At 44.5% G+C, this 22,152-nt stretch overlaps 1 protein-coding gene across 1 annotated transcript in view; it reads left to right on the top strand.

Moving 5' to 3' along the window:
- The first annotated feature begins 2,375 nt into the window (after positions 1 to 2,375).
- LOC120018388 (latent-transforming growth factor beta-binding protein 4-like) overlaps positions 2,376 to 22,152 on the top strand; it is a 49,537-nt gene continuing 29,760 nt past the window's right edge. The window contains exons 1-4 of the mRNA XM_038961560.1: positions 2,376 to 3,079; positions 15,914 to 16,150; positions 20,187 to 20,476; positions 20,907 to 21,009. Of these exons, the coding sequence (XP_038817488.1) occupies positions 2,800 to 3,079; positions 15,914 to 16,150; positions 20,187 to 20,476; positions 20,907 to 21,009 (910 nt within the window). The 5' untranslated portion in view covers positions 2,376 to 2,799. The remainder of the gene's footprint in view (positions 3,080 to 15,913; positions 16,151 to 20,186; positions 20,477 to 20,906; positions 21,010 to 22,152) is intronic.

The following is a 22,152-nucleotide window of genomic DNA, read 5'->3' as shown; positions in this document are numbered from 1 at the left end:
GTGTGGTTCCCATCGTGAATCATGGAGGAGGAGGTGTGATGGTGTGGGGGTGCTTTGCTGGTAACACTGTCAGTGGTTTTTTTAACTAACATGGCTACCATAGCATTCTGCTGCGATACGCCATCCCATCTGGTTTGAGCTTAGTGGGACTATCATTTGTTTTTCAACAGGACAATGACCCAAAACACACCAAGAGGCTTTGTAAGGGCTATTTGATCAAGAAGGAGAGTGATGGAGTGCTGCATCAGATGACCTGGCCTCCACAATCACCCTACCTCAACCTAATTGAGATGGTTTGGGATGAGTTGGACCGCAGAATGAAGGAAATGCAGCCAACTAGTGCTCAGCATATGTGGAAACTCCTTTAAGACTGTTGGGAAAGCATTTCAGGTGAAGCTGGTTGAGAGAATTCCAAAAGTGTGCAAAGCTGTCATCAAGGCAAAATTTGGCTACTTTGAGGAATCTAAAATCTAAAATATACTTTGAATTGTTTAACACTTTTTTTTGTTTACTACTTGATTCCATATGTGTTATTTTGTCATTTTGATGTCTTCACTATTATTCTACAATGTAGAAAATAGTAAAAAATAAAGAAAAACCCTTGAATGAGTAGGTGTTTCCAAACTTTTGACTGGTACTGTATAGCTAATAAGTACCAACCTTGGAGCATTTTTATGGCAGTATTTGAAAGGTTATAAGTGAATACTAATTGGACTACAGTTTTTCCACTGGCTAATATCCCTAATAAAACACTCAAAAAGGAGGCAAAACAACCTGCTGTGACCTCATTGACCCGTACTAGAAAACTTTGTGAACACCTGTCCTGAGCAGACACCAATACCTCCTCCTCCTCCCCCAGCAAGACAGGAACACACAGTCCAGACCCAGACGGCTCATCCCAGCGGTAGCATGGTAATTTACTGTTTGTCCTAGCCTACACCAAGGCCCTCCCCTCTCTCTCTCTTTCTGGCAGTGTATCCCAGCCTCCAAGTCCTGGCCCAGAATGACGCACCATGTTGCGCTACAGGTGCGGATCAGACCAGTGGTGCAATGCCTCCACAGGTGGTTCAGACACTTCATATAAGGGATGACCATTGACCACAGTACCAATGTACCTGTAGTTTCTTTCATATTTTTTTGTTTGTAGCAGACGCTCTTATCCATAACGACTTACAGGAGCAATTAGGGTTAAGTGCCTTGCTCAAGGGCACGTCGACAGAACCTCGAGGATTCAAATCAGCAACCTTTCAGTTACTGGCCCAACGCTCTAACCACTAGGCTACCAGTTCTCTCTGGGTTCTAGTTTGGTCCATTCCCATGAGCTATATTACGTCATTCTCCCAGATTTGTTGATGACCCATATAAGCTTCAAGTCAAACATAACCCTTTCAGTACTTAACCTTACCAAGCCTTTGATGTGGTCTAGGGCCTTTTGTGAAGTTGACTGGCGCATGCCTCGCTCGCTGTCCTCACATGTCTTACAGGTTTTATACTGATGTAGTAATACTGGTGAAACTGGAGATATGGTCTGTAATGGGGCACCTGTGTTTGAGCCCAGTCCAACGCAGCTGTTTGTCTTCTAAACTCAACAAGGAATTTCTGCTTAGCTTTGTTTCGGGGTTAATTATAAGTGAATATAAAGAACACGTCATGTTTGTAAATCTAACGACCATACAGTTTTAGCTAATAACTTTTTGACATTACAATGAATTTCTTTGTCAATTGGTTTTATATTTTCCATTCTTTACCATTCCTTTCCTAGCTAAATAATGAGGTGTTTCCATCAACCTCCTTTTTTCAAATGGGGTTGGGATGTTTCCGGGGTTTATATTCATGAATGACCATAAAAGGATGATTTAACATTTGTCTCCTATAGTTTTCTCAGGTAGTGAAAGTGATGTGATTTCACCCTTGATGGCCTACAGGTCCAAGTGCTTACAGCGGTAAGAGTGATGTGAGCCAGTGCAACGTGGATGCACGTGGATGGCACGTGCACGTTTCTTTCCACTGTTGCTCAGGCGTGAGCTGGCTCGGTAGGGCAACAGGTTTAATGCACATTGTGTATGTCACAGAAGAGCCTGTGGGGCTTGTGAAATGACATCTCTGAAAATGTGTAGCAAAAGGAAAATAATTTCCCTCCTCTTCCCCCCTGCCTTATGAGCAGAAAGAGAGAGATGACTTCACCACCACAGTTTACAATGCCAGCGAGGACCTGAAACTCAAACCTTGCCTCACCCCCCCAAGCCCTCCTTGTGGTCTCTTCCTCAGATGACAGGACGGTCCATGTTATGAAACTAGAGGGGGGAGTGGGGAGTATAAGGAAAAGGAGGGAAACAAAACAGATTACGGTTACAGCATAACGGTAGGGCACAGAGACATGATCAGGGGCTGCAGTGAAGAGTTAACAGTACAGGGTGATGGATTGGATCCCTTATAAACATTGTGTTTGGAGGCTCGACCAGAGCATTCTCGCTATACTGCTTCCAATTAAGTGGACAGGCACTAAGAAAGCTTAAAAAAAACACACTGTGCTTCTCTCGTCAAAGTTCCTCATTTCTTGGGTTGGTGTGTTTAGGAAAAAAGGAAAGGAAGCGTTGGGTCTGTTCTTTTTTTTTCTTCCTTTCCCTCCTCGTCCTGCGCCAGTTGCAAGAGAGAGTGTGATTGAACAAAGCGTACGAATAAGCGTGGAGTTCACTGGCCTTCTCTCACATCTCTTCCTGCCGTACTTGGCAGCTCTTCTCCTGGATCTCTGTGGTGTCTCTTCTCCGTGGGATGCATTGACAGTAATCGGAAGGCACCATGCTCCAGCTCAGACCCAGGTTCAGGCTCCTACCGCTGCTCTACCTCTGCTTCGTCTTCTTCCCCCTTCCAGCCAGAAACCAGACCGCCGGCCACCGAGGAGGAACAGCAGCAGGAAGGAGAGGAGCTGAGCGCATCAAGGTGCTCTTCACCCCGACCGTCTGCAAGGTGCGCTGCACCCAGGGACGCTGCACCAACTTTTGCGAGCAGGGCAATGTGACCGCTCTCTACATCAGTGAACAGGGGGACCGGGCTGCGGTGGGACCGGGCTTCAGAGTCTGTAAGTTATCTCATTTCTTACCTCTGTTTACCATCTCTCTCTGTACGCATGCAGTATACTGTAGTCTCTCCTAGTCATATAAGTAGCAAGAGGAGTCACTGAGACCTCCCACTCTGGGGTCCAGACAGAGTGACATTAGGAGTAAGCCACTGGGACTGATGAGCTGGAGGTGTGGTTGTAGCATCACTGTGATTTTTAGGTCAGTGGTGGAGACAGGTTTGGGAGAATGGTATGGGTTAGACCTTAAATGTGGACAGGTTGGAGGAATGAGAGAGTAGCCCCTTGGCTCTGCTGGCCTCCTTTACAGGTATTCACACCGTCTTGAGAGGCGACCATCCAGACATGTGCATACAGTGTATATTTACCAAGGCTCAGAGCCCATCCTTACATGAGATCCACCTCAAATAGTGACGTGTGTGTGTGAGGGGGATAGGCAAAAACAGAGATTGTCTCCCTTCCAGCACCTTGAAAAATATATGACCAAACATCAGGGTTAATGTACTCTTTGATGGATCCATTCTACATGCCAGCGAATCTCTGTCTCCTCTGACTGTGTGTGTGAATGTGTGATCTTATGACAGTGAATAATTTGTTCTTTGGATGTTCTTTGCGTGTATTCTGTCTGTTGCCATATTAATAGTGTTGCCATCTGTATGGGCAAGACAGACAGAGAGCTATCCGCTATCTGGTCTCAGTCCAACCATGAAACATTACGACTTGTTTTCTTTAAAGATAATGGTCCATATTTCCATAGAAATTACACTGAACAAATATAGAAACGCAACATGCAGCAATTGAAAGATTTGACTGCGTTACAGTTCATATATGGAAATCAGTCAATTTAAATAAATTCATTAGGCCCTAATCTATAGATTTTACATGACTGGGAATACAGATATGCATCTGTTGGATACAGATACCTTTAAAAAAGGTAGGGGCATGGACCAAAAAAACAGTCAGTATTTGGTGTGACCACCATTTGCCTAATGCAGCGCCACACATCTCTTTTGCATAGAGTTGATCAGGCAGTTGATTGTGGCCTGTGGAATGTTGTCCCACTCCTCTTCAATAGCTGTGCGAAGTTGCTGGATATTGGTGGGAACTGGAACACGCTGTCATACATGTCAATCCAGAGCATCCCAAACGTGCTCAATGGGTGACATGTCTGGTGAGCATGCAGGCCATGGAAGAACTGGGACATTCTCAGCTTCCAGGAATTGTGTACAGATCCTTGCGACATGGGACTGTGCATTGTCATGATGAATGGTACGATAATGGGCCTCGGGATCTTGTCACAGTATCTCTGTGCATTCAAATTGCCATCGATAAAATGCAATTGTGTTCGTTGTCTGTAGCTTATGCCTGCCCATAGCTATCCAAGTGGCTGGTCTCAGATGATCCCGCAGGTGAAGAAGCCGGATGTGGAGGTCCTGGGCTGGCGTGGCTACACTTGGTCTGAGGTTGTGAGGCCGGTTGGACGTACTGCCAAATTCTCTAAAATTACGTTGGAGGCTGCTCATGGTAGAGAAATTAACATTAAATTCTCTGACAACAGTTCTGGTGGACATTCCTGCAGTCAGCATGCCAATTGCATGCTCCATCAAAATTTGATGTGGTATTGTTGTTTGACACAACTGCATATTTTAGAGTGGCCTTTTAGTCCCCCCAGCACAAGGTGCACCTGTGTAATGTGCATGCTGTTTTAATCAGCTTCTTGATATGCCACACGTGTCAGGTGGATGGATTATCTTGGCAAAGGAGAAATGCTCACTAACAGGGATGTAAACAAATTTATTTACCAAATTTGAGAGAAATCACCTTTTTGTGCGTATGGAACATTTCTGAGATCTTTTATTTCATGGGACCAACACTTTACATGTTGTGTTTATATTTTAGTTCAGTATACATTCCATATCTGACTTTCCCTTCAAGTCATTTTGACGGAAGTTATTCAAGTGTGCCTCTAGCGACCCACATTGAGACTCTGGGCATGCCAGAGAAGACATGAGAAAAATAGTTTTGTAGGACAGTTGGATTCAGCCGATTCTCTGTTGTTTGTTGTTGCTGAGTGTCAAGAAGACGCACAAGCCCAGTCTCCTACTGTATATCACTGCTCTCACACTTAACCCCAAGCCCAGTCTCCTACTGTATATCACTGCTCTAATACTTAACCCCAATCCCAGTCTCCTACTGTATATCACTGCTCTCAACATGCAGGTGCACAGAGGAGATATATCATGTGGTCTTAAACCACATGCAGGGTTATATTCATGCTCCGTGGCAGAAAGAAAATACAGGGGAGGAAATAAAGTGGTATTCTTACCGCCCCTCCCCCTTCTCTCTCACAATCTCTCTTTATATACAGTGGGGAGAACAAGTATTTGATACACTGCCAATTTTGCAGGTTTTCCTACTTACAAAGCATGTAGAGGTCTGTAATTGTTATCATAGGTACACTTCAACTGTGCGAGACGGAATCTAAAACAAAAATCCAGAAAATCACATTGTATGATTTTTAAGTAATTAATTTGCATTTTATTGCATGACATAAGTATTTGATCACCTACCAACCAGTAAGAATTCCGGCTCTCACAGACCTGTTAGTTTTTCTTTAAGAAGCCCTCCTGTTCTCCACTCGTTACCTGTATTAACTGCACCTGTTTGAACTTGTTACCTGTATAAAAGACACCTGTCCACACACTCAATCAAACAGACGCCAACCTCTCCACAATGGCCAAGGCCAGAGAGCTGTGTAAGGACATCAGGGATAAAATTGTAGACCTGCACAAGGCTGGGATGGGCTACAGGACAATAGGTAAGCAGCTTGGTGAGAAGGCAACAACTGTTGAATTATTAGAAAATGGAAGAAGTTCAAGATGACGGTCAATCACCCTCGGTCTGGGGCTCCATGCAAGATCTCACCTCGTAGGGCATCAATGATCATGAGGAAGGTGAGGGATCAGCCCAGAACTACACCGCAGGACCTGGTCAATGACCTGAAGAGAGCTGGGACCACAGTCTCAAAGAAAACCATTAGTAACACACTACGCCGTCATGGATTAAAATCCTGCAGTGCACGCAAGGTCCCCCTGCTCAAGCCAGCGCATGTCCAGGCCCGTCTGAAGTTTGCCAATGACCATCTGGATGATCCAGAGGGGGAATGGGAGAAGGTCATGTGGTCTGATGAGACAAAAATAGAGCTTTTTGGTCTAAACTCCACTCGCCGTGTTTGGAGGAAGAAGTAGGATGAGTACAACCCCAAGAACACCATCCCAACCGTGAAGCATGGAGGTGGAAACATCATTCTTTGGGGATGCTTTTCTGCAAAGGGGACAGGACGACTGCACCGTATTGAGGGGAGGATGGATGGGGCCATGTATCGCGAGATCTTGGCCAACAACCTCCTTCCCTCAGTAAGAGCATTGAAGATGGGTCGTGGCTAGGTCTTCCAGCATGACAACGACCCAAAACACACAGCCAGGGCAACTAAGGAGTGGCTCCGTAAGAAGCATCTCAAGGTCCTGGAGTGGCCTAGCCAGTCTCCAGACCTGAACCCAATAGAAAATCTTTGGAGGGAGCTGAAAGTCCGTATTGCCCAGCGACAGCCCCGAAACCTGAAGGATCTGGAGAAGGTCTGTATGGAGGAGTGGGCCAAAATCCCTGCTGCAGTGTGTGCAAACCTGGTCAAGAACTACAGGAAACGTATGATCTCTGTAATTGCAAACAAAGGTTTCTGTACCAAATATTAAGTTCTGCTTTTCTGATGTATCAAATACTTACAGTGGGGCAAAAAAGTATTTAGTCAGCCACCAATTGTGCAAGTTCTCCCACTTAAAAATATGAGAGAGGCCTGTAATTTTCATCATAGGTACACTTCAACTATGACAGACAAAATGACAAAAACAAATCCAGAAAATCACATTGTAGGATTTTTAATGAATTTATTTGCAAATTATGGTGGAAAATAACTATTTGGTCAATAACAAAAGTTTATCTCAATACTTTGTTATATACCCTTTGTTGGCAATGACAGAGGTCAAACGTTTTCTGTAAGTCTTCACAAGGTTTTCACACACTGTTGCTGGTATTTTGGCCCATTGCTCCATGCAGATCTCCTCTAGAGCAGTGATGTTTTGGGGCTGTTGCTGGGCAACACGGACTTTCAACTCCCTCCAAAGATTTTCTATGGGGTTGAGATCTGGAGACTGGCTAGGCCACTCCAGGACCTTGAAATGCTTCTTACGAAGCCACGCCTTTGTTGCCCGGGCGGTGTGTTTGGGATCATTGTCATGCTGAAAGACCCAGCCACGTTTCATGTTCAATGCCCTTGCTGATGGAAGGAGGTTTTCACTCAAAATCTCACGATACATGGCCCCATTCATTCTTTCCTTTACACGGATCAGTCGTCCTGGTCCCTTTGCAGAAAAACAGCCCCAAAGCATGATGTTTCCACCCCCATGCTTCACAGTAGGTATGGTGTTCTTTGGATGCAACTCAGCATTCTTTGTCCTCCAAACACGACGAGTTGAGTTTTTACCAAAAAGTTCTATTTTGGTTTCATCTGACCATATGACATTCTCCCAATCTTCTTCTGGATCATCCAAATGCTCTCTAGCAAACTTCAGACGGGCCTGGACATGTACTGGCTTAAGCAGGGGGACACGTCTGGCACTGCAGGATTTGAGTCCCTGGCGGCGTAGTGTGTTACTGATGGTAGGCTTTGTTACTTTGGTCCCAGCTCTCTGCAGGTCATTCACTAGGTCCCCCCGTGTGGTTCTGGGATTTTTGCTCACCGTTCTTGTGATCATTTTGACCCCACGGGGTGAGATCTTGCGTGGAGCCCCAGATCGAGGGAGATTATCAGTGGTCTTGTATGTCTTCCATTTCCTAATAATTGCTCCCACAGTTGATTTCTTCAAACCAAGCTGCTTACCTATTGCAGATTCAGTCTTCCCAGCCTGGTCTACAATTTTGTTTCTGGTGTCCTTTGACAGCTCTTTGGTCTTGGCCATAGTGGAGTTTGGAGTGTGACTGTTTGAGGTTGTGGACAGGTATCTTTTATACTGATAACAAGTTCAAACAGGTGCCATTAATACAGGTAATGAGTGGAGGACAGAGGAGCCTCTTAAAGAAGAAGTTACAGGTCTGTGAGAGCCAGAAATCTTGCTTGTTTGTAGGTGACCAAATACTTATTTTCCACCATAATTTGCAAATAAATTCATAAAAGATCCTACAATGTGATTTTCTGGATTTTTTTCCCTCATTTTATCTGTCATAGTTGAAGTGTACCTATGATGAAAATTACAGGCCTCTCTCATCTTTTTAAGTGGGAGAACTTGCACAATTGGTGGCTGACTAAATACTTTTTTGCCCCACTGTATGTCATGCAATAAAATGCAAATGAATTACTTAAAAATCATACAATGTGATTTTCTGGATTTTTGGAAAATTACAGACCTCTACATGCTTTGTAATTAGGAAAACCTGCAAAATCGGCAGTGTATCAAATACTTGTTCTCCCCACTGTATCTCTCTCTCTCTCTCACCAGCTCTTTCTCTCTCACCAGCTCTCTCTCTCTCTCACCATCTCTCTCTCTCTCTCTCTCACCATCTCTCTCTCTCTCTCACCATCTCTCTCTCTCTCTCTCACCATCTCTCCCTCTCTCACCATCTCTCTTTCTCTCTCTCTCTCACCATCTCTCTCTCTCTCTCTCTCTCTCTCTCTCTCTCACCATCTCTCTCTCTCTCACCATCTCTCCCTCTCTCACCATCTCTCTTTCTCTCTCTCTCTCACCATCTCTCTCTCTCTCTCTCTCTCTCTCTCTCTCTCCATCTCTCTCTCTCTCCATCTCTCTCTCTCTCTCACCATCTCTCTTTCTCTCACCATCTCTCTCACCATCTCTCTCTCACCATCTCTCTCTCTCTCTCTCCCTTAGCCTCTTTATGTATTCACCCTTCCTCTTGATCTTGTTACCCAGTTTGTTGTAATCCTGCGTTAATCACTTCTGTAATTCGGAGTGCAACTTCTTTACACACTCACTACCTCCTAGACTGAGCCGTTAAGACAGACCGACACACAACTCCAAATACATCCTGGGATTAAGTGGAGATTAGCTGCATTTGTTCAGTAATAAAACTACATTTCAGTGACCAGACCACGGCTGCCTCGTGTCTGGCTAATCCGAGAGATTGTGTGTTTTTGTCTGTGTTTTGATACGCTGGGCCAGAATGATTGTACTTTCTCATAGTTTCTGAACAAGCCTTAGTTTTATGTTCTGAGCCAGAGTGCCTTAACCCTTCATGGGGGCCTTCTAGATGTTTGATAGTTGAGATGAGAGGAGTTAGTTGCATAATGTTTGGAAATTATGGACGGACACGACTAGGGCCGTTGCGCATTTTATTTTTATTGATTTATTTAACTTTTTATTTAACTAGGTAAGTCAGTTAATTAAGAACAAATTCTTATTTACAATGACGGCCTACAAAAAGGCAAAAGGCCTGCGGGGACAGGGGCTTTTTATTTATTTATTTGTATTTTATTTAACCTTTATTTAACTATGCAAATCAGTTAAGAACAAATTCTTATTTACAATGACGGCCAATCCCGGCCAAACCCGGACGACGCTGAGCCAATTGTGCGCTGCCCTATGGGACTCCCAATCATGGCCAGATGTGATGAAGACACCACAACACAGAGAGACCTAAGACAACAACATAGCATGGCATATGAAGCTAATCACAGCCACGTGTTTCCTGTACTAGCATCATGTGCATCAGTGCTGGCTTGTTACCATCATCACATCATTTATATAACAACCTCTGGTTTAGAGGGGGTGGGAATGAATGCACAAGATGACCATGTGATGTCATGCTTAAAATGACTGCCTTGAAGATGGCTCTTGAATTACCTAGATTATATAATATCGAAGTAAACTTGGAGTCACACGATGACATATTGTGTGGTCCTCCCACTACGTCGGGAAAGCATGCAATTTATCAGGCAACAGATGAAATAAGTGATGATGAACTTCACAGGGTGGTGAAAGTGCACGGTGATGAGCTTGATGCTCCTTTCCAATAAATATCCAGGGTCTTATTCTGGTGACATGATAATGACGCTTGGCTGTCGTTTGACAAATAAAAATTATCTTGTTCTTTTGTCCATAAAATCTCATCATGTAGGCTATACGTGTGCTCTAGCCAACAGCGTGCAGATAGCGCGCAACATTCTTGGTGAGAAAATCATCAGTAGAGTTGAATGCACAGAAACTCATTTAACTTTTCTTTTTTTTCTTCTCTCGGTACGTCGGAATTTAACCGCAAAATGTATTTTTACGTGCACTACGTCATCACGTACAGCCTTTTATCTGCAAAAAGTACATTTGATGGAAACACATCTCTGGTGGAAAATGTGCATATTGTTTTCATGCGGATTTTTGAATATTATCATTCAAATCTGTCGCCTATTGGATGTAAACCTAGCTAATGTAAATAGCCCGGGTAGGCATTTGATTAACTGTTCAGCAGTCTTATGACTTGGGGGTAGAAACTGTTCAGGAGCCTTTTGTTCCCAGACTTGGCGCGCCGGTACCGCTTGCCATGTGGTAGCAGAGAACTGTCTATGACTTGGTTGGCTGGAGTCTTTGACAATTTCTAGGGCCTTCCTCTGACACCACCTGGTATAGAGGTCCTGGATGGCAGGAAGTTTGGCCCCAGTGGTGTACTGGGCCGTACGCACTGCCCTCTGTAGCACCTTGCGGTCGAATGCCGAGCAGTTGCCATACCAAGCGGTGATGCAGCCAGTCATGATGCTCTCAATGGTGCAGCTGTAGATCTTTTTGAGGATCTGAGGGCCCATGCCAAATCTTTTCAGCCTTCTGAGGTGGAAGAGTCATTGCCGTGCCCTCTTCACGACCGTGTTGGTGTGTTTGGACTATGATAGGTTCTTTGTGATGTGAACACCGAGGAACTTGAAGCTCTCGACCCACTCTACTACAGCCCCGTCGATGTGAATGGGGGCGTGTTCGGCCCCTCCATTTCCTGTAGTCCACGATGAGCTCCTTTAACTTGCTGATGTTGAGGGAGAGGTTGTTGTCCTAGCACCACAATAGCCAGGCCTCTGACCTCCCTATAGGCTGTCTCATCGTCGTCGGTGATCAATCAGGCCTACTATCGTTGTGTCGTCGGCAAACTTAACGATGGTCTCGGAGTCGTGCGTCCTGTAGGCATGTTTCTCAATGCAAGCCTATGTCTACAGTCAACTTTGAACATTGCATTCATTCATAATAACCCAGACTTGGTAAGCTTTAAATAGCTGCCAACCCAGTTGTTTGTTTTCCCATCACCTGAGTAATGAGTAATACCCCATATCTTGTATAAACGGGCTCAGGGAAAGTCACCTCCCCTTTTGTCCACTTACCACACGTCTGGTCTATAGGCTTGTTCCTAGACTGAATGATGTCAGCGCGAAGTCACACTTGCGTACAAACAAGACCCCCCCCAATGCACACATACCATGTTAGTGGCCGGTAACATGTCAGGTGGGGTAGCATGAAACAGACAGACCAGGAACAATGACTCACTCTCCCCTAGCACCATGCATGTTAAATTAGACAGACAGTAGACAGTGCTCCACTGTACACTAGTGTAAATTACACTATTGTTTTGTCTTGCCATACTTACAGTATAGTCTCTCTCTCTCTCTGGTCCTATTGGCTATGACCCAGTCGATGCCCTCTATCACAGACATGTGAAAAATGTCTGGTCAGGCAGAAGTGGCCAACAGAGCCCAAAATATCTCTGTGAATATCTCAGTGCATGTTTAACCATTCAAAGAGAGACCTAACTATCCAACTATTCAAGGTGCTATGGCAAAGTTGATCTGGGGTGGTTTGGATAACTGCCATTCTGATTAGTTTTATTGTTGCAGTTGGACCTCATGATCTCATGCTGATTGCCAGCTGCACTGAGGCAAACTACATGAAACACTACAGTGAGTCTATTTGCAAGTAAGCATTTCATTGTACCGTGTACACTACGCTGTATCCTTTGAGTATGATGAATAAACTTTGATTTGATTCCAAATTCCAGCTGCTTTGTTTGAGTAAAGTTGCATTGCTGGTATTAATTCTGCGTTCACCTGATACATTACAGCAGAAAGCTGAAGAGTAATTATCTTCCTCACCCACATTGAGGAGTATTCAGGGTTGTCTTGCTAAAGGTACAGGCCGGGTGTGCATGAGGACATCATGGGTTAAGCATCTCTGTTCAAGCTGTGGAAACTATGGCCAGCTGAACCTTCCTTCTCCTGCATGCAAATAGGGAGCCCAAATGGCATGTTTCTTTGAGTTGCCTCAAAACATCTCCCTGTACACACACACACACACACACACACACACTTTATTATTCTTTCCAGGGAGGGCTAATGCGGTCAGCCTTGAAGTACATACAACATCCTCCAAGGATGTAGCTGTAAAGCCTAGCTGTAAAGCCTGGGGAGACAGGAAGTGATTTCACAGGGGGTTCCACTGGTGTCCCACCATCATTTAGACAGGTAATGTGCCTCTAAACACCAATTAAACAGCCTCTGGTGAAAACTTAATCTCTACATGGTGTGATAACCTGTTGTTCCACACTGGCCTGAGAGTTATACTGAATTACATGGATATGAGTGCAGTGAAAGACATGGGGATCTTCTTTGAGAAGAGAGGGCTGACGTCGTGGGTCTCATGGAGGGTCTGAGGGGAACTGGGTAGCTGCTCACATCACTGTTTTTCATGGGAGGCACCTGCACCTTTGTCTGGTTACCCATCCACACCGCTCTGGCCAAACGCCACGCCCACTAACATTTCTTCTCCACAATGAATCAGGTTTGCTTCCTCCCCAACGACTTCTCGAATGCGAACACATTCAAACCGTTCTGATTGGTCCCAGAAACCGATGGGTTGGACCAGAGCTGGTCTACATGAATCAGGAATCACGTCATTTTGACATCAGCACAAACGACTTCTAGGATGGTAAGTTCAGACTCATGTGTGGAGCGATTGATAGAGCAGCGGAATTAAATTCAGGATGAGTCGTCAGGCAATCTGCACCCTCCCCTCTCTCTTTCTGTCTTTCTCTCACTCTGTCTTTCTGCCTCTCTCGTTACCCATTCTGTCCCTCGCTCTGCCTGTCTTGTTTTGTCTGTTCTTCTTCTCTTGTTGTGTCTCTCTCTTTCGCTCTCTCTCTCTTTCTCTTTCGCTCTCTCTCTCTCTTTCTCTCTTTCTCTTTCGCTCTCTTTCTCTCTCTTTCTCTTTCGCGCTCTCTCTCTCTCTCTCTTTTGCTCTCTCTCTCTCTTTCGCTCTCTCGCTCTCTCTCTCTTTCGCTCTCTCTCTCTTTCGCTCTCTCTCTCTCTTTCGCTCTCTCTCTCTTTCGCTCTCTCTCTCTCTCTCTCTCTCTCTCTCTCTCTCTCTCTCTCTGTCTTTCTTGATCTCTCTATACCTAATTTCTCCTCTCCCTGTGTAAAATCTGGTGGATGTATCCGTTGCATCTGGAGGGACGCACGCGTCCGACTCGTAGCAAACAATTAGGTCACCTTCTCAGTTTGCATACTGCACATCACCACGGCTGCTCATCACCACGGCCATGCCACAGCGGGGAATACACACACTGATACACTGCATATGCTCAACTCATGATTTCTCCACCGGAAACCTACTCCACACAGCAGAACGCTGCTGCTCTAGCCCCGGAAGCCGGACACAGGCTCTCTGCGATAGGAACCTAGAGAACTCCTAAGTGACTGTACTGTAAATTCCTCTTGTAAAAAGCCTTTTCCTGACAAAAACACCAACCTTTTTCCTGTTCCTCGCCATGGCCTCTGGAACAATGGGCGAGAGCATGACAGAAACTGAGAAAAGAGACCTGTTCGGTAGTTGCTGACACGCTCACTGGAGCCCAGAGGACTTCGTATTCAGACGGAAAATCAATTCTGTGCCACCCCTAGGGAAACTCAAAATGATGGATCAGTGTGTACTTTGGACAGCCTTCAGCTGCCGTCGTCTTTCCAGGTTCCGAAAGGCTCGGGGAAAGGTGAAGGCCTATAATCAGTGTGACTGTCGGGACCTCATACAGTCCAATAGTTGTGTTTTACAGTATCCTCTCCAAACCACTCTGATGAGATGTTCACCTCAGAGGAAACCGCTTTAGCTGAACCCTCTGTCTTGATTGCAGGCTCATTTGAGTGGTAAATTACCACAGAACACAAATGCAAAGAGTGTCCTCTTAAGGAACTAACACTTTTTTTCCCAATTTTGGCCTAAAATGACATATTCAAATCTAACTTCCTGTAGCTCAGGACCTGAGTCAAGAATATACATGTTCTTGATACCATTTGAAAGAAAACACTTTGAAGTTTGTGGAAATGTGAAATTAATGTAGGATAATATAACACATTAGATCGGGTAAAAGATAATACAAAGAAAAAAACATGCGTTTCCTATATTTTTTTCTCCATCTTTGAAATGCAAGACTTAGGAGACTAGGTGCCATTTAGATTTTGGCCACTAGATGGCAGCAGTCTATGTGCACAGTTTTAGACTGATCCAATGAACCTTTGCATTACTGTTCAAAATGTTGTATCAAGTCTGCACAAGTGTGCCTAATAGTTTTTTTGAGGTACGAAACTGTGCACTCTCCTCAAACAATAGCATGGTATTATTTCACTGTAATAGCTACTGTAAATTGGACAGTGCAGTTAGATTAACAAGAATTTAAGCTTTCTGCATATATTAAACATGTCTATGTCCTGGGAAATGTTCTTGTTACTTACAACGTCATGCTAATCACATTCGCGCACGTTAGCTCAACCGTCCCGTGGGGGGGACACCGATCCTGTAGAGGTTTAAGAGAAAGCAGGTTTATATTCTACCCAATGACAATATGGATAGAAAGTCACACAAGTAGGTTCATCAGTACATTCATATTTGTCTCTTTCTCGCTCGCTCGCTCTCTTTCTCTCTCTCCCCCTCACTCTCTCACCCCTCCCTCCCTCTATCATACTGCTTCAGATATTGTTTACTCACGAGGCTGAGTTGATCCTTCTGGCCCAGTGTATGATGGACAGACAGTTGGCCAAGGAGATGCATAATGGACTGATTATAGTTGCTGGAAAGATAATTCTGTTCAGCTAACTGCCAGGCATCTCTCTCTTTCTCTCTCTCTCTGTCTAGCTGCAGTGCCATGGTCAATTATTTTCCATGGACTTGGGCATGGGCCAGGGCCAAGTTTTCCAACGTTGTTATTATTATTATTATGCGCATTAATACAGCACAGTCATGTGATATGGAAAGCATGTGCTGGTGGACAGAGTAAGCAGAGGCATGGTTTTCATCAGAGTGCTGCTTGTCTTCACTTGTTTTCCATTCATTGTGATAAAAACAGGGGAAACATTGTGTGCTCTGTTGTTTTTGAATGGCATTGTTTACAGTGTGTACAAACTGTCTATCAATTGTATCTGTCACAAGGACATGTGTTGGATGTTTTCCCTTGTTTTCTTGGTTGGCCAGGTGGGCGTAAAAGTGTTCGACCCTGCCCTTTTTGTTTTGTAATGGGATCTGAATCGTGAGTTTGTGTTGTTACATTTGAACGGCAACAGGGAGGAACTCTTGGCCCTAATGGTAACCGAACCATGGAAATCACTACAGGACATCAAACAATATGGTTATTGTTTCTCTCAGTGCCGGAGTTCTATTTCAGTTGTTGATGTCTTGGACTCCATGTTTCTCCCTCACTGAGGTCAGAGTTTACAGAGCCGTTCTGTTTCCCTCCCTCCCTCCTCTGTTTCTCCTCCAGTCCTGTGCCCCATGTTGTGTCAGAACGGAGGGGTCTGCATCCAGAAGGACCGCTGCCTCTGCCCACCAACCTTCACCGGCAAGTTCTGCCACATCCCCGTGGCCACGCCCTCCACCAATGACATTGAGAAGCCTCCGCGCAGCCCCTCGGTGCTGGCCAGTCAGCAGCTGCTGACCCAGTCGGAGTACATTCTCCCCCTGCAGAGCCAGCAGCAGAGCCACAGTCAGCCCAGCGGTGGTAAGTGTGGCAAGGCCGGCCTCATTGGTGGCAGTGGTGGGATCTGCATGGTGATGAATTAAACAACGTATACGTTAGACACAAATCTTTAAAGCAGAGTCCAATGTCTCTAGTGAAGGAGCCTCTCCTTGACAGTAAGACTGGGATAAAAACATAAAATAGAACTCTAGAATGAGCACAACGACAGCTAATTCTCTGCATTTTGATGGACTGATACTGAAATGAAAGAAAACAGTGTTTTTTTTAAATGATCAAATGAACCATCATTAATTGCCTAATAATGCATGACAAATTATGCTTACGTCTGACATTTAGTCATCTGTGGTTTGGCTTTGAGTGTGCAAAAATGGTCAACTAAGGTTCACGCGTCACACAGTTACATAAAGTGTGTCTTTCCTGTAGATGAATTACATTCAAACTGCACCGTGTGTGCTGCGCTAAAGATGACAGTTCTACATGACTGTTTTCCCTTGGCCAGTGCTCAACACTTGAATTGTACCTATTGGTGCCAATAGGTAATAAGCCTTGAAACACGGACAGCAATTCCTCGAGGTCTCTGAGACATTCACAATCACTCATTTCCCATTGTTTTAACATCATTACAATGCATATGAGAACACTCCGATTCGGCTACTTACGAATACTTGCTCTCACTGACTTTCCAAATGTGAATTTTGGGTGTTATGACATTCTGACCAAATTGAATCAGTTGACATACAGTACGCTCTTAGATGGTGAAGTATATTTGTACAACATGAAGAAAAGCCAAACACTGACGTTTCCCTGCATGGCGGTACTGAGACCCTGGAAAATGCACGTCATCATATTTGCCAATCGCAACGAACTACGCAGTCGGTGAAATCTGAAGCTTTAACAGTTACACTGCAGTTACAGATGGCACTTGTTTCAGGATACAGTATGGTTGGTAATCTTCTGCTGCCTTTGAAGATGTTATCATAAGAATGTGACGCTGAGCGTATGTGTATTTATCCATGCTCTATAAAGCTCAATGACATCAGTGTGGCTTGTTTTCGCTCCAAGGGGGGGTGGGAGGGCTGGTGAAACACAACCAAAAGTTAATGACATTGAAATCTAAGCAGTATGCTGAGCTCGTACTAACAAATGAAATGTCAGGGTCAGTTATGTTGACGAGCTGCTTCTAAAAGTCCACGCTCTATTCCAGGACTGGGAGAGTGTTTTGGGAGTGGTGATCTGAGGGCTTACGCAAACTCACTGAGGAGGCCTACGTTGAAGTGGGGTCTTAGACTTAGCTGACCTGCCAATATAGTACCACAGTATGAGTCATAATACCCATAAAGCCTAGCGGTCAAACAAGGAAATGGTTCCAATAATTTTTTTCACCATTCATTTTTCCCATAGGGGATTTTAGAAACACTTAAAATAAGGGCTGTGTTTAGTGTAGGCTTACTGTGGCATGAGGTTTTGATAACTGTGTAAATCTCTCCAGGACAAGGTGACTTTTATCAATATATTCACCTGTATTTTACCCCCCCAAAATGGAATGCTAATTAGCTGCTAATGTGGCTATCATAAAGAACAACAAATGCCATAATGATCTGGACGAGACTGACGAATCGAGGCAAAGGTAAGGATCTCTGGATTAACTATCTAATGTTAGCTAAATTTAGTGATGAATAAATTGGCTACATTTCTTTAAATTGACAATTCTGTGAACTCTCTTGTGCAAGTTTTAAATTGACACAATACCTGTTAGCAAAGGTGTCAGATAGAGAAGATGTGCAGAGCTTGCAGGGATTCTGTAGTCTTGCATGATGTCTACTTTAATGCGAATTAGCATTTTCAAATCTGAATATATTGATGTCACCTTGTCCGAGAGAGATTTACATGGTTATCAAACGTCACACCAGGGTAAGCCTTCACAAAACAAATCAATAGTGGAAAAACGATTGGAATCATGTCCATGTTTGATTGCTAGGTTTTATGGGTATTATGATACCTACACTGTGGGGCTCTACTCTGTTAGTGTTTATCATAAAACGTCTTTGTCCATGCACATCTCGCAAATCCACTTATATCAGCAATATACTGTACCTCTTTCTGATGGCAATTTTGCTACACTGATATTTGTTCTAGTGCAGCCAGACGCTTACATTCTATTTCCTTGGCAACTTGTGATGCAATTTAGCATCACAACCACAGTTTGACAACCATCAATTTTACCACCACTTAGGGCTATGCAGCCTGTGGTGAACGTCATCCAGTCATTTCCTCTCTTCGCTTTAGGAGGAGTGTTTGAATGCTCTGTTCATCTCCTTGCGGCTAAACGGCTAACTTTTCATGCGTGAACCTTGTGAGGTCACCTTTATTTTTTTAGCGTGAAAAACAGACAAAGGACACCTCAGGTGGACAAAGGACACCTCTGTTGTGCTGTCAGGACCAGCTGTGAGGACGAGGTCGGCCATTACTGCAACACTGGCCCGTATGACACAGCCAGACAGTGTGAAGTTATGAACAGGCAATTAAAAACGGGAATGAGAACCACAGTGTGAAGTAGTGAACAGGCAATTAAAAATGGTAATGAGAACCTACATAGTACATTTTGTCACAACTCAAGTGGGGTGTAGACAAGCAGTGAGTAAATTCCAAATGACCTCAGAGTTAGTCTATGAACAGTTATGGGGATACCCTGCAGGGGTGAGACAATGGGATTGCTTGTTAACCACGGAGAACTGACGCCTGAGACATGTTTGGATCCAAGTGAGCCTTGTAAAATCCACAGCACGATCATAGAACAAAAGAACCGTTTGCACTCTCATTGTTTTGGGGCAAATGAAAACACAGTCCAAACTGCATCTGTAAATGAAACATTGTGTTGGCTGCATATCTCCAGGGCCCAGTGTAAACGGTTGCGTATAGCCCTGAATAGTAAACCAGGTGCTATGGGTCTGATATTACGGATGGGTAGGAAGTAAAGACTCCCAAGGTCCTGGGTCTTGATTTTAATGAGCCTTGTTCTCCGCGTTCTCGTTTTTTTCAGCCTAGAACAAATCGTGCACAACAGTTCCTTTAGCATAAACAGATCTGGGACATTCAGTCACCCAGAGTTAACGGATTATCTCCTTGCCTTTTTTAGTCTGTAAATAAAGCCCAAGAAAAGGTTGCGGTATGAGTCAGGGTCGGGCCTTCCGCTCAGTCTGGGCCTCTTGGCAGTGTAGTAGCGACACAGTGGGGGAAACGTTGTGACAATGCAGTAATAGCATGTTTTAGGAGAACAACCACTCAATTTTCAGACATACAGGGGCGTGGATACCCCACACACACCTTCCTCCAGATCTTACGATCTGCTATAGTAACAGGGCTTCACACTAGCTTCCTAACAAGTTGAATGTTATTTATTTTTTATTTCATCTTTATTTAAACAGGTAGGCCAGTTGAGAACAAGTTCTCATTCACAACTGCGACCTGGCCAAGATAAAACAGTAAAGACCGCCATGCAATATTTACCTTTGAATTTCAACCACATCAAAGACCGTGTCACGCACCAAAGGCACCTCACATACATGGCAGCTCCCATTCATATCCACTTTCTTAGTTAGCCGTCAGCACAAAAATGCAAAGTCAATCATTCAGCGGGTGGTAAATGTGAACGACCAGGACAGCGTTCAAGTGAGAGGTCCATCATAGGATGACCTCTGACCCCTGGAGGCACAGTGGGTCAGGTCAGGTCAGCCTCTGTGCAGAGACTTTGTGGAGTCAGTAATGTTTGCTAATGCTAACCCCCACTAGCTAACCCCTAACCTCCTCCCAAGTGGCGCAGCGGTGTAAGGCACTGCATCTCAGTGCTAGAGGCATCACTACAGACCCTGGTTCGATTCCAGGCTGTATCACAGCCACTGATTGGGAGTCCCATAGGGCGGCGCACAATTGGCCCAGCGTCGACCGGGGTAGGCCGTCATTGTAAATAAGAATTTGTTCTTAACTGACTTGCCTAGTTAAATAAAGCTTAAATAAAAAATACATTAAACCCCCCACTCTTCTCTATCCCTCCCACCAGCATCTGGCTCATCCATGGTGAAGGTGCGGGTGCAGCACCCACCAGAGGCCAGCGTGAAGATCCACCAGGTGCTGAAGGTGGGCTATGGGCCAGACACGGTTCGGGAGCAGTCGGAGACGGTGACCTGGTCAGCAGGCCTCTCGGGGGCCAGCACCAGTGTTCTGCCAGGGGAGAGGGCCGCAGCCACACCACCTAAACCCAGAGTCCAGGCCCAGACCCTCCACGGTAACTCCACCTACACAGAATCTTCTGTGTTCAAGTACTGCTTCAGGGAGGTCCACAACGGCCAGGTGAGACTTCGCAGAGGAATTTCTTCTACGATTGATACCTACAGATAACTGCCAAAATAAAGGAAACACTTGAGTAAATGAGGGAAGCAAAGTATATTGCAAGCATGTGCTTTCACAAAGGTGTGGAATTAACATCTCATCATGCTTAGGGTCATGTATAAAATGCTGGGCAGGCCCAGTTGCCCATTATTTTTGACTACCATGGCTAGAAGGTGCATTAAAGCTGTTCTGGTGCCTCATGGTGGCCCAACATCCTATTAAGACACTTTATGTTGGTGTTTCCTTTATTTTGTCAGTTACCTGTATATATGTCATATGCATCAAGTGATGTAGCTAAGTCTTAAGCAATCCATTAGAAATGGGTGGCATCTCTCATTGTGGTTGTGCCAGTTTAAATCCAATGCTCTTTTCTTCTCCTCTATCCCCTCAGTGCAGATCACCTCTCCCAGGACTCAGGAGTCAGGACACCTGCTGCAGAGGGATTGGACTGGCCTGGGGCATCAACGAGTGTGTCCTATGTCCCCCTAACACAGGTAAAAGACCCCCCCCTCCGCTCTAGTAGTCACCTGTCTGACTTTGCTCTTTTGTCCATGTCCCTCTTCTCTTCCGCTACACTTGTACTCTCCTTTCAGTCTTTCTATCACAAAGTGGGTTCATCCTTTTTCTCCCATTTCTTGCGTAGATGCCCCCCCATCTTCTGTCCCCTTTGTGTACCTACCCCTCATCTCAAAGCCAATCATTGTATACCAGAAACAAATGGGGAGGTCACTGCTGATTTAGTAATCCCAGGTGCAACAATAACAAATTAGTTACACCTGTATTACACTGATCATATGTACTTTTGTTTTTTGTTTACGTATACATGTGTATAGCTGATGGAATGTATTGTAGATGACACCTGTACCATGTTTGTATTTTGTATTATTGCGGAGTGACACTTAAATACATTTTTCGAAAATGTATGTCCCATGCTACAGTATAGCGGCTAGCCTACCAGCTTGTTCTTGTTCATCTCACCTTCACTACCTTATTCACATTGACTCTGGTTTTTCAAAAGACAGGAATGCTGTAGATTGGAGTGGAATTCCTTTTCGAAACCTTAAACCAGATGGCCTTGCTCTGTTGTCTGAAATGAAATAAGAACTTCCGTAATATCACATTATTAACCAGATATACACAGCACATAAAGTTGTTTTACTCCAGACCTGACTAACCGGACTGGAATGTACTTTTCTCTTAGCCATATTTGTCCATAAGTTGGCTTTACCCTCTCGCCTCCTAGACCATATCAACATCATGTCAAAAAGTAGTGAGCTAATGTTCTGTTTTCAACTTCTTTCATCACCGCTAATCATTTTAGGAACCCAGACAGTCATTATTATTTTTTAGGTAACTCTCCTCAGCCATGCCAGTGAAAGAATGTACTTACTTGTAATTACTTGTTTTAGATAGCAAAGCCCAGAAATCAACATGGTCTTGTTTGTATCTGTTCCTGTTAGACTAACAGGGAATTCATACTATTCCAGAGTATTATTGTTGCTATCAGTAATGGACGTATTATGTAATAGATTAACTCCATGCTTAGCCGCAGCCAGTAAGAAATATATAGTATTATGTCGGGTCATTGATAAATACAGAAATAAATCACCGGGCTGTTTATCTCTCTGTTCAACAGT

Source organism: Salvelinus namaycush, chromosome 23, assembly GCF_016432855.1.
Source record: "Salvelinus namaycush isolate Seneca chromosome 23, SaNama_1.0, whole genome shotgun sequence".
Classification (NCBI taxonomy): domain Eukaryota; kingdom Metazoa; phylum Chordata; class Actinopteri; order Salmoniformes; family Salmonidae; genus Salvelinus; species Salvelinus namaycush.
This window is presented reverse-complemented; position numbering and strand designations above follow the sequence as displayed.